Raw genomic sequence first — 13,190 nt, forward strand, 5'->3', positions numbered from 1 at the left:
CATTTTTATGATTTTCTTAGGCTCTTTTGTGCTTCAGGAATTTCAAGTTGATCAAAATTAATATACTGGAGCCTCACCAAAAAGTTATGCTTGAAGTCTATATCATGAGTTCTGCTTGCTAAAGTAAGATGTTATTTAGTAAGACTACAGACAGAGGGAAACAGGACAGGCCAGCCAATGCAGTGATTACTTGGATCTGGAATCTAGACTTGTTCACAATAGCAAAAGAGATGCTTGGGGGTGGGGCAGGCCCAGCTATAGGCCATAAATGGGAATCCAGCCATATTGCTGAAGCATGGTGATAAATCCAAAATATATTGTGACAGGAGTTAGGAGGCAGTGGAGATGGGAAGTCAGCATTGTAGCATTCCAACAGCCACAGCGGGTTAATATCGTTGCAGGCATATTAAACACAAGGGGCTTCTATCTTGGAGACTGGCTATCAAGATACAGACACTTAGGCATTGGGGAATAAGGCAGAGAACCAGTGACTGAAGAGAAAGTGAAATCCCTAAAATAGTGATACTCTTTGTAAAGGACCATACCCTTAAAGTCTGGGACTCCTAAGAGAGCAAACCTAGGCTGTTCTTTATTATTTATAAAAGGATGCCTTAAGATTGCATTATCACCTGGCCAGTTGCCACAGGCAGTTTCACCTTCTGGCTCAAAACACACATTTTTCATCTACACAAATGCCAACCATAACGTTGCATATGAGTGAGTGTGTTTTGCAGACTGTAGCTAAAAATCAGTGTTAAGTATGAGCGGACATGGGGAAGAAAAACAATGTGATGTGAATTTTGTTCTCTGTGTTTAGGCAAGCTACGACCTATATCTATGCCAGTGGAATATAATTGGGTGGGGGACTATGAAGATCCAAATAAGATGAAGAGAGATAGTAGAAGAGGTAAGTGTTCTAGAATTTCAGTGTAGGCTGGGGTGTTGGAACAAAAAGCAAATTATATGTTCTTTAAATAGGTTGTTATGGCTTCAGTGGAAAACTTCATTCTCTCATGGATTTTATGAAACACCCAAACCAACTCAGACCAATGTTTGACTATCTTAATATGTTATTAAATAGATATCTTCTCTGAATATCTCTTAAGGGATTCAGGGCAGATAAGTACAGTGTAAAAAAAATTAAAATCTGATTGTTATGTCAAAGTCACTATTTGGAAAACAAGGTCAGAAGTGTGAAACTGCATAAAAGAATTAAGTTCAAAGACTAGGAAGAGTTTGTGATCAGTCCCCATTGGTCCGCAATGCAACCTCACTACTTTTGAATTAGTACAATTTTAAAATGGGTATTGACGTCCGTGAATAAAGCTAATGGAAACTGGGCCAGTGACTAATGAAAACCATATAGAAACGGAAAAAAAAAACCACTTTGCTTTTTTTTCTCTTCTGTTTGTTGTTCAGGGTTATCTTCTTACTTGGGGGTGGGCTACACATGAAGTATCTACAAAAGTAAGTTTTTATGTTCACTTATCCTGCTGTTGATGTGAGCAGTAAAGAGAGCCACTGGAAGTCTCACTACTAAATGGGACTCGACCAGCTATGGATATGGTGAACTACTTCTGCTTTCTGAAATAGAGAGCCATAAAGTTATAGATACAAAATAAAACAAAGCAAAAAAAAAAAACTATTCATAGGGCCTCAGCTCACTAAGCTTCCTTCATAATATATTTAACCCATGTGCCTGTTACTTCTAGCTGATGTGCTGAATTTACCACACAGGGATAAGCAAGCATGAATATCTGCTTCATTAGTCTAGTTAACACTTATTTCATGGAGTGAACATTTCAGAAAATGTTGGTAAATATAGGAATATTGACAGCTTCCTTTACATCTAAGTATTCATTCCATTTTCCAAATTTTAGTTTCTGACTTCATTTGTGTTAATAGAATTAATCAAGAAAAAAGTAAAAAGAGAAACATATATGCTATTACTGAGTCATTGTTTTGAGACTTCATATGACGATGATATCTTGGGGGAAAATGCTTTATGAAGTTCTAAGTGATGGCTGTCAGTTTAAGCATAGATTCTGTGAACTAAGTTTCCTGACTCTTGGTTCAGAATATGGGTTTTAAGTTCTCCAAGGATGCTAGTCTGTTATAGGTCACTGTTTGTCCTTGATTTTTGGCAGAATCTCCCTGGGGAACTTGTTAAAAATTTTATGAGCCGTACACCCAGAATTTCTGATTCAAGTTTTACAGTGAGTCTCATATAGTTGGACCAGAGATAAAACTTGGATAAATAATCTGTAGGCTATTTCTTATTGCCCTATGATCCCAAATGATTATGATGCTCTATGTTTTTATCACATAGGTATTTTATAAATTAAATCAAGTTACATTTCAGAAATGAAATCTAATAGCACAATCAGGGAAGAGTGATAAATTTGGAATATTTGCATATTTATATTGGTGTATTTCTCTTTTTATATAGAAAACTCTCTACTTCGATACATGAGCAATGAAAAAATTGCTCAAGAAGAGTACATGTTTCAGAGAAACAGCAAAAAAGACACAGGGAAGAAGTCTAAAAAGAAGAGCGATAAGAGTAATAGCCCGACTCACTATTCATTGCTACCTAGTTTGCAAATGGATGCACTGAGACAGGACATCATGGGCACGCCTGTGCCAGAGACCACACTATACCATGTAAGTAAAATTTCAAAGACTCTGTGCTATAGCTTCTATTGGGAACCTGGGCCAAATGACTCTTTTGGGCAAAGTCCCGATTGCTTATCTTTATCCTATTGCCAGATTTTCATAAAAGATCCTAAGTTTAGAAATGTTTTTAAAAACCTTGATGGCTTATTGATTTGTTCTTCAGGTCATATATTCAATGAGTTCATATGTTATAGCAGGTTTGATTTTTTAATGAAATAGTATGCTCAGAATTGATGGAGAATAATTAATTAGGTGATTAATCACCTATAATAATAAACAGTAAGTAGATAGCTATAAAATTCAACATTAAAGATAGGATTTTTAATGTATTCATGAGTATCTTTTATGTGCGAGACTTGGAGCATGGTGCTTGAGGTAAGCATGAGAATACATAGATAGCACATTATTATATGGAGAGAAAGACACACCAAGGATTCCAATGGAAATTGATTGTTGTAATGGGTAGGTGTAAGAAGTATAGGAGGAACATGGGAGAAGGAGGAACTTAGCTTTCTGGGGAAGTGAGAAAAGGCTTAGAATGGGGAGTATTTGGGTGAAGAGGGAAAGATGAGTAGCACAGGAAGATATATGGAAGTATGCCCCAAATGTGTGAGAATATGGTATGTTCCAGGAGCTTCCTGTTGCTCAGAATGACCAGTTCATTAAAAATTGAGGGAAAGCATGTGGGGAAGGGGTAGTAGATGGGCCTAGAGAGGTAGGCCACAGTTCGATCAGGAGTTTTATAATCAAGTACTTAGGCTCTTTCTAGCAGTGATTAAAAAAAAAAGAAGAAGAAGAACTATTGAAGAATTTTGAGCTGGGAACTCAAATGATGAGACTGGCCTATTGGATCTCTATGTTGAGGAGTACTGAGCAAGGGGTCTGAGATCAAAGTTGGAGCCATTACGCCCAGGCCAGGCAGATGATGAGAAACTAGGATAGTGACAGTGTGGAGGTTGAGAATGTTGTTAGCCAGAACATTCAATTGACAACATCAACCCATTGACACCATTTTGGTTAAAAGGGAATTTGTTGTGCCAGTGGAACTATAGCATCTTACTAGGAGCCCTTGAAAAACATGGATTGCAAGTTTTAAGGTAATTTGGATCACAGTATCAAAATGCTTAATCTGTCAATGCAGTAGAAGGTGTACCATCTAGGTATACAAGGTGTGAAAGATCAATAGCTCCTATTTGAGTTACTTTTCTGAGCCAATCTTTTAAATCGTCTGCTTAGCTATTCAAAAGCTCTCTCATAAAACTAGAGTGTAGAAAAAATTTCCATTTATTTGGGTGGAAGTAGGAGAGCAGTGAGCTCTTCTAGGTCCTCATTCTCTACCCTCCCCAAGCCTCTTCCTCTCTAACAGATAGTGCCCATATCAAAACCTGCTCCCCTAAGTGACTGACAAATCAAATGATTGTATTTGCCACACTCATTTTGTAGTCAGCCTGAAATCAGTGCTCTTAGCTGTATGAAGGGGGCCAATTTTGCTGTCACTAGTCAGAAATTCTGTCTGAATACTGAGCTCCTTCTAGAATCTGGTGCTCCAGTCATAAGTAATGTTGTGCAAACAGAGACCTAAACATAAGGGATAGGTGGTCTGTTCGAGAGGGAGGTTGGTAGTACGAAATGAGGCTGCAGAAGGAGGAAGAGGCCACTTCACCCAGAGCATGTAAACTATTAAAGGGTTTGGATTTATCCTAAGAGGAGAAGTAAGCCGTTGAAGGCACATTTAAACACTCAGCCTTTGCCATCCTGTCAAGCATATCTGGACAGGAGTAGACTGTAGGGGAGGAAGGAAAATAGATGAATCTTGTGGATTTGAGTTATGCATTTATGGAAGATAGTAAATGGTGAATCAAACTGGTAATGAGGAATATCTTGAGGATTGAGTATTGTAGAGGAGTATAAATTGTTACCACTTTCCTGAAGGTTATTATTTCATTATATGTATCAAGAACCAAGTCCAGTAGCTTCACTTCTAGAAGATTATTCTAAGAAAGAAACCAGTCTGCTTTTGCTCCCTATTTGTATTATGTGACTTGAGTCTGTAAGAAGGTATTTCCCAGATAGATGATATTTATCTCAGCTTTTGACAGAGGAACTGCATACAGTAAGGAATATTATTAGTTGTCGGGGCTGGGGAGAGTCCTTCCATGTAACACTGACCCGCTAATACTAGAGTAGAAGGCTTGACACTCTCTAACTCTATTCTCCGGTTTAAAGGAAGCTAAATGGGGGTGCCTGGGTGGCTCAGTGGATTGCGCCTCTACCTTCCGCTCGGGTCATGATCTCAGGGTCCTGGGATTGAATTCCGCGTCGGGCTCTCTGCTCAGCAGGAGCCTGCTTCCTCCATTCTCTCTCTCTGCCTGCCTCTCTGCCTACTTATGATCTGTCTGTCAAATAAATAAATTAAATCTTTAAAAAAAATAAAGGAAGCTAAATAATTGTTAGCCCTAAAGTACATGCCTAACCAATGTTCAAATGCCTATAGCCAATGTTCACAAAGAGAAAACGGGGTTTTCACTTGGCTCTAAGATCCTTGAGGACCTTTTAAGCCTTGCACTTACTTAACATCTTCACAGGTATCAAGGGAGCTTCCGCACTGATTGTCCTTCACACCTCACAACAACCACCTTGGCAAATGACAAAACTCAAACTCAGAAAGGTTAAGTGATTTACGCAGAGCTGTGTTGCAAAAAAGTGTGAGAGTAAGGACTAGAACCCAAATCACCTACTTGAATGGTCTTTGCACACTCTACCCTGCTTCTCTATGCATGGTAGGCATTCCTTACAGAAATGAATTCATGCTTTAATGACTAACTGCATGAATTTTGAAAAAACTTGACTTTAAGAAGCATGTGCCTTCATATGTTGATTTTAAGAACATTTTCGGTATCTGGATTGACTTGCACCCAGATTTCTCTTTTGCTCTGTTACTATTTTTCATTAAGTTCAGAAAAACATACAGATCTGCTGCTGTTATAAAGCGCAAGTAGTTCTTTGGCATAATCTATTGCTCAGACTGTGGAGTATTGTAGTTAAAATTGTCTGGACCTTGGAGACAAAACAACCAATGCTTAAATGATTATTTCTTATATTTCACAGGAATTCTTCACTTTTTAATCTGTTTATGCACACCTATTTAAAAATTAAAGGATTTTTCCTTATATTAAATTGTCCCAAAACACAAGATCAATATCAATATTTAATCACCTTCATGATGAACCACTAATTATTCTTACCAATTATTCCTTTGGATCACACAGCTAATTTTAATGGACTAAGACTTCAATGGAAGCAAACTCTGAAGATTGAGTCCTGAGTTTCATAGACTGTTATCTTTCTTGCGATACACTAGCTCCCTGTGCTCTGAGTTCACATTTAGACAAAATTTAGTTGAATTTAATAACAGGATTATATCAACATTAAATATCCTTTGAACAGTTTACCAAAAAACTATATTGTGGATGTGGGGGGGAGGGGAAGTGAGGTTCCCCATAAACAGACCTAGGCTATAATCCCCATTGGTCTGTTTTGGAAAGCAGCCCAATAAAAATACACAAAGCTAGGCAAATACAGTTTGCTTTCACTGTTTGACTCATTCCTCTTAGCAATTATAGCAGAAATGTGTATATATTAACAAAGAAAATTGAGAAGTTTATGGTATTATAAAATAGTTTTTTATTCATCTATTTGTTTTTCCAGTATATATATTTTCCTTAAATTGTTTAAAAGGAACTCACTCCCTATGTTCTGACTACCCTGACCATCCACTAGGATTTGCTATCTCTTTCCTTTGTGATATGCTATGCCTTGTACTGAAACTGCTTTTACCCCTTTTTACCCCCAGCTGACTCCCATCTAAACCTGAAATTACAGAAGGGCTTTGCCTGACCACTACCCTCTAAACTAAGTCACCTTCTCCTATTTAAGTCTGTTAGCACCCTCTATATTTTCTTCAAAACCTTTTTTATGATTTGTAATTATATACTTTTTTATGTGATTATCCTTTTAATGTCTTTCTCCCTTATACATAGTAGGGAGGATATGTCCATGTTCATGACAAGAAAGGAAAGTTTTTCCATTTTGTTCAGCACTCTATTTCAACACCTAATATAAGTATAGTATCTTATAAATGTTCAGTAAACATAAGACAAAGAAATGAATAAGTGAGTGAATGTGACAGGAACCTCCCTGTCATTCCCACGATCACTCAGTTGATGTCCTCAGCCTGCAAACAGCTACCTCCATGTTGTGCCCAACCCGAACAGGGCTTCATTTGGAATGTAATCATAGTGGAAATCTCCAGGAACTTATTACCAAAGGCTCAGTGTCCCATGTGCCTGGGGAGAGCCCTCAGACTCTGAATATCTTCTGTCATGTTTATCTAGTCCATATAACTAAATTCTTCCTTGGTTTATCGATTAACATTCCATTTCACTTCAATAATCGGAACCCTGGGACGTCTGGGTGGCTCAGTTGGTTAAGCAGCTGCCTTCGGCTCAGGTCATGATCCCAGCGTCCTGGGATCGAGTCCCACATCGGGCTCCTTGCTCCGCGGGGAGCCTGCTTCTCCCTCTGCCTCTGCCTACCACTCTGTCTGCCTGTGCTCGCTCGCTCTCTCTCTAACAAATAAATAAATTTTTAAAAAAAATTAAAAAAAACCCATATATACTTTAAAAAAAAAATAATCGGAACCCTGCCCATACTGGCACCTCTGCCAAGGAGCATCTGGCTTGGTTTACTGCTACAGAAGACAGACCATGTGCAACCTACCACTGGCTACCCACCCATTTAAAAGGGTATTGGAAGTACCTGGTAACTTACACTTACCATGTTGGGCTTCCTATCAAAGCAGGTCCCAGTTTGCACCTTTAATCAGGGTGATTTACAAGACTTCTCTGCTTTACAGATGCCAGTAGGGCAAGAGGATTAGCTCCCCATCAGTCCCCACCCTGCCTCCTCTACTGCAGCTCAGTTTCAGTTCCAGCTCATACTTGCTTTCTTTCTATCACTGCCATCTCGTTAGGGAGGTCACGATATACCTGTCAGCCAAGCATGTTAGGGTATTTTTCAAAAGACAATAATTTTATTTTACCTACTCACTGATTCTCTGTCTGAAAATGCAGGAGTTGTTAGCTGCCAAAGCCCTCATCTGACCTTGAGAACATAGGAAGAAAAGGCAGGCAGCAGGTGTGTGTGTGTGTGTGTGAGAGAGAGAGAGAGAGAGAGAGAGAGAGAGAGAAGGAGGGAGGAAGAGTTGGGGGAGAGAAAGGGAAACAGAAATTCAAATGTAGCGATAAAAGTTTTTAGATAAAGAATGTTTGGATTCAGGTCTTTTTTTTTTCTTAATAAGATATACATATGACAACTTGTTCTCACATTAAAGCTGCTAAGCTAAATTCATAAACAGAATAATAACTTATTTTAAACCTATATGCCGAGATGCAAAAACAAGCAAAATTTGGTTATGGATCCAGGCAACATGCAGGTATACTTTCATAAACTGATTAATGTGATTTTAGATGGCTTATTCAAAACAGATTTAGAGTAGGTATTCAAAAATCTGGATAATCTTTTCATAGCATTCTAACACTTATGTGGTTTGTTTTAGTTATTTAGGATATAAAGACAAACATTCAGTTGTTGTTTTACTTCTTTTAAATACTTTTAGCCATCCTCATCAACTTGTGAAGGTATTTTTGGTGAAACCCCTGAAAGAAGGAGGTGGGGAGCCGTTAAAAGACATTTTTAAAATTTCACAAGTAGACGAACATTATGAAACAGACACTCTTTTAAGTAATTTTCAAATCTTAACTCATTTCATCCTCATAACAGCCCTATGAAGAAGGTGCTGGTGTTATCCCCATTTTATAGATTAGGAAGCTGAGGCATATGGATTAAATAAATAGTAAGTGATAGAGCTGGGTTTTGAACATTAGCTGGGTTTTGAATGTAGTATGCCTCTTTGCATACTACATTGTCTCTCTCTCAAAAAAAAAAAAAACAGAAACCATAATTTAACAGAAATTCTATAGCAGTTCTAGTAGTGTCAACCATCCGTAAAGCCCAGTCTAAGTGCTGTGGAATATTTATTCACTAATAATAATATTGCAAGTGTTGCTATTAATAGTAGCTGACTTTTGTTGATTGCTTACTAAGTTCCTATTGCTAAACATTTATACACATTATCTCACTGAATCCTCAAATTGACCTTGTGAGATTGCTACTGTTATTATATCTATTTTGCAGAACCGAAATATACAGTTTGCCTTACTTGTGGTCACACAGCTAGAAAGTAGCAAAATGCTACTTTCTAGCTGTGTGACCACAAGTAAGGAAAACTCACATTTCAAACTCACTTTGAAATGTGAGTTCAAGCAGTCTGGCTCCAAATTTCCTATCTGTAGATGAATAAAGCCATTTCTACTCATAAGTATTTTACCATCAATTAGAGAAGACAGAGCTATTATTATCACAATGATGCAAAGTATGATGTATTTTCAGGACATAAACATTTATAATTAAATTTATCTAGTCATGAAGGTTGGTTTGTCTAATCGTTACCCAACTTGGCTCCATTGTTTCAGAATCAATGACAGAAAGATGAAACTAAATTTTAGTGACCAAAATAGCCATCTCTAACCTAACAGTTATTTATAACAACCACTTTTTCTGCATTTTGACTTTACCCACTTGGAGAACAGCCATAGTACACTGTGATGTGATGTTTCTCTTTATCAGGATGCATGCAGACATGTTGGATATCCATTGTAAACATTATTGTATTCATATTTGTATGTACTCTCTGATTCCTATGGATGACTTGATTGTTTCTAGAGTGTTAATGTCAAATTTAGTAAACCCCTGCATATCGTGAAAAGCATTCCTATTGGGCCATTTTACTGGAGCAGTGACTCTCCACATATAGGTTATCTTTGGCACAGGGTTCCTAGTAGGTGAAACTTGATGCAGAAATGAGGTCCTTTCTTTGATTCTTATGTGCAAATAAGACATCATAATTACACAGATTTTCATTTTCATCTGTGACTAGATACTGCTTACTAATAACCTACTATTGATTTTAAGAGGCTATAAATTGAATAATTATAAAATAATGCATTAATAGAGTTTACCAAATATTCTAGTTTACTGTTTCTCCAAAAAGTCTAGTATCCATGCAATAGATAGTGCAGTCACGCTCTTACTGCACAAGCACAAGTGTAGATGGTTCAGGTTCCCACCATTTTCGGGAGGAACGCTATAATGATATGTCATTAGGGTTTGTTTTAAGTTATCTGTAGTTTTCAGTTGCTGTTTCGTTTTCATTATAAACTACCATTACACGTCATCACTTGTGGTTTTCGTTTGTTTGAGGTTGCTTGCTTTTACCGTGTAGCATGTTGTGATTTGTATCACTCACAATTTTCCAGAAATGATACTATGAATCATCCATACCCAACAGTACTTACACAGTCATAAAGTGGGGACCAATGGACCATGGAATCTGTTGGTGTGTCTTAGGGGGCCACAATCAAAAACTGTAAAGACGCCCTACTTTAGACTGAAGCCAGTCTTTTCCATTTCATGTTTGAACAAATATGGGTTTCACTCAGCTAGTTCCTGGTTAGATAATGGCTTCCAGGAAGCAAAACACAAAATCTGGCTTCATTACTGAGGCATCATGCAAAACAGGACTCAAAAGAATCGAATTAGGAATTTATTAAGTTGAAATTTATTAAGTTTGAATAGGATTACTAATTCCTTGTTGCCTGTGAAAAAATAAAATGAAAACTAAATTGTGATGAGAAGTCTTTGGCTTGGTTGTTAAGGTCAATATTTGGGGACATACTTTCCTTGATCACTGAGATCAAAGAAGCCCCTTTCTCTCATATTGTAGACCTATGTCTTCCAGCTTTGTAGCCTCAGGAAAATATCTTCATATTCTGTTGGCAGTAGGCCTTTTTTGCTCCCATAATCATCTTACCCACATTATTTCACCACCATAACTCATTTAATCAAACATCTCAAGTTTAATGAAAATCCAGATAAAACTATTTTACCCCTAGAACTCTTTAAAGCCTCTTCTGAAGAATTACAATCTATATCACATTATTTTCTTCACCCAACTCCTAAATATATTACCCCTTGGACTGTTTTAGTACACCCTGGTTCCACAGTACAAGTCTAATGACTTGCTGTATACCTAAATGTCATACAAAGATTCCTCTTAACTCCATGTCTGTGTCTCTTGGCCCATATCTTATATGAGAATGAAGTTTAGGGCAAAGTTAATGACTACTTTACATTCTAGTTTCTTGCAGAAAACTTTTCCAAGAACAGTGCTAAATTGTTTGCAGCCTCCGTGGACCCTTCATTGGCTTTTGGCTCAGACAGCAACTGGCAGTGGGCCAAAATACACAAACTCAACCTAGAGTCTCAGTTCCTTTTTTTTTTTTTTTAAGATTTTATTCATTTATTTGACAGAGAAGGAACATAAGCAGGAGGAGTGGGGGAGGGAGAAGCAGTCTTCCTGCTAAGCAGGGAGCCCGAGGTGGAGCTCGATCCTAGGACCCTGGGATCATGACCTGAGCCGAAGGCAGAGGCTTAATGACTGAGCCACCCAGGCGCCCCTAGAGTCTCAGTTCTAAATGGTATTGCTAAATCTGTTTTTGAACATCTCTACAAATAACCAGGTTAGGCCAAGAACAGGATCCTAACAGACCTGAACCCAAAACTATCTGGAATATTGAGAAATAGATCAGTATTTCAGTTCCTTTTCTTAATATATAATTTTAAACTAACTGGATGCAACCTTTCCTGCTGTAAGAAATGGGAGATTAAGTTATGTTCTTATACTTTATTTTATTGTCATAAATTTGGAGTGGCCTTGAGATAGTGGTTATTGTATCCAACAACCTCTGAGTAAAAGGGCTCAGCATTAAAGAAGAGAATTGCCTTTTCTACGATTTAGACGGCTGAGAATCATGCTGTACTTCTACAACATGAGCTTGAAGCCAGCTGTATAAACGAAACACATTTCTGAACCTCAGTTTCTCATCAGTAAAAAGATGATAATACTTACTTAACCTAGCTATTTCACAGGTAAATCATACATTGTGTATAAAGTTTTTTTCCACTCTGCTGGGCACATAGTAATTATTCTTAATGCCATGTGGAAAAGAAATTAATTTATCTACATGGAGGGGAATTGACCTTCTGATGAGCAAGTCAGAAAGCTTTCTAGGACTAAAATATATGTCCTCTTTGGGCATTAATGAGTGTATCAGTTAGGGTCTAATCAGGGAAGAAGAAGCACTAAGTAATTTGAAAGAATAGATCCCACTCAGTTAAGGAGCTGGTTAAGATGCTTCAGCAGAGCCATGGCCATGAAGAAAATCTGAATGTGAAGCCAGGGAGAGCAAGATACACTAGAACCCCTGAGTACAAACTGGAACCCTGACTCCAACTTTAGCAACACAGATGGTGCCTTCCACTGTGGAAGTTCACAGACTCCCAGTCCGGGACTTGGGAGAGCCGAAGTTGCAGGCCCAGCTGCTGAGCCATACCAACAGGCAGCAGAGCAGTGACAATGTGTGTGAGCTGCAACGCTGGGTGACATCCTGTGCCAGCCTTCAAAGCACCAGGCTGCCGCCTCCCTTGTGTTCTCCAAAATTCATGCAAATTGATTTGTGGCCAGCCCTAGCTAGAACCATACAGAGAAGGGAATTCTGAGACACATAGTTCCCCGCTTTGCTAAGTTGACACAACAGGAAGCCACCACATTGATGTTTCCTTTTCTGTGGCCACCGTAGGTACCTACCACGTTAAATCTGCTTTGCAAATTCTCTAGTGACAGTCAGCATGAGAATCAGTGGTCAAGTGAAAAATTCTAAATCATAAATCTGGAGTGGCCTCAAGGTACAGTGTACCTCTCTGAAGGTATCATCCCTACAGCACACTGACTTAGTTTTCCAAAACACATATTGGAAAATATGACTTCCAACTATCATTTATCTACCTTCAATCAAGAGATTGACTAAGAGAAGCAATAATTAGGATAACACATCTAATTTGCCTAAAGAGGTTTCCACTTAATACAACACATTCACCAATTCCTTAAAGAATTGCTTTGTGTACTCTGAGGAGGAGTACCACAAGGCCAAGACGTTGACCATGTTACCTTAGCCAGTTGCTGAACTGATCCTTCATGTAGTTGAGTTTTAGTATCACCACCTCATTTTTTATCAGATGTCAGCCATGAGAAACATCCATGTGAGATCCACTTCTTTGTTTGCTATAAAAATATTTTTAAGGTTACTGTGTTTTCTACTCCTTTGTGTTCCCCCACCCATACATGTTTTTGTAATTGGGTAAGAGCTTTGACTCTCTGTGATAACAGTGTATGTGGAGCATCTGATGCAGGGTCTGGCAGTATGGTAGCTCACCGCTATTCTTAGTATCCTTCCTCCAACTGTATTCCCCAAATGTCCACAGCACCGGGCTGAGAT

General features: G+C 38.2%; 1 protein-coding gene across 1 annotated transcript in view; it reads left to right on the forward strand.

Annotated features, from left to right (window-relative positions):
- The window catches only part of CNKSR2 (connector enhancer of kinase suppressor of Ras 2), a gene marked incomplete at both ends in the record, with an annotated part of 237,468 nt that overhangs the window by 190,483 nt on the left and 33,795 nt on the right, over positions 1-13,190 (forward strand). Inside the window, 2 exons of the mRNA XM_080794916.1 lie at positions 818-907; positions 2,450-2,664. Coding sequence (XP_080651042.1) covers positions 818-907; positions 2,450-2,664 — 305 coding nt within the window. The remainder of the gene's footprint in view (positions 1-817; positions 908-2,449; positions 2,665-13,190) is intronic.

Source organism: Martes martes (assembly GCF_963455335.1).
Source record: "Martes martes genome assembly, chromosome: X".
NCBI classification, from domain to species: Eukaryota; Metazoa; Chordata; class Mammalia; order Carnivora; family Mustelidae; genus Martes; species Martes martes.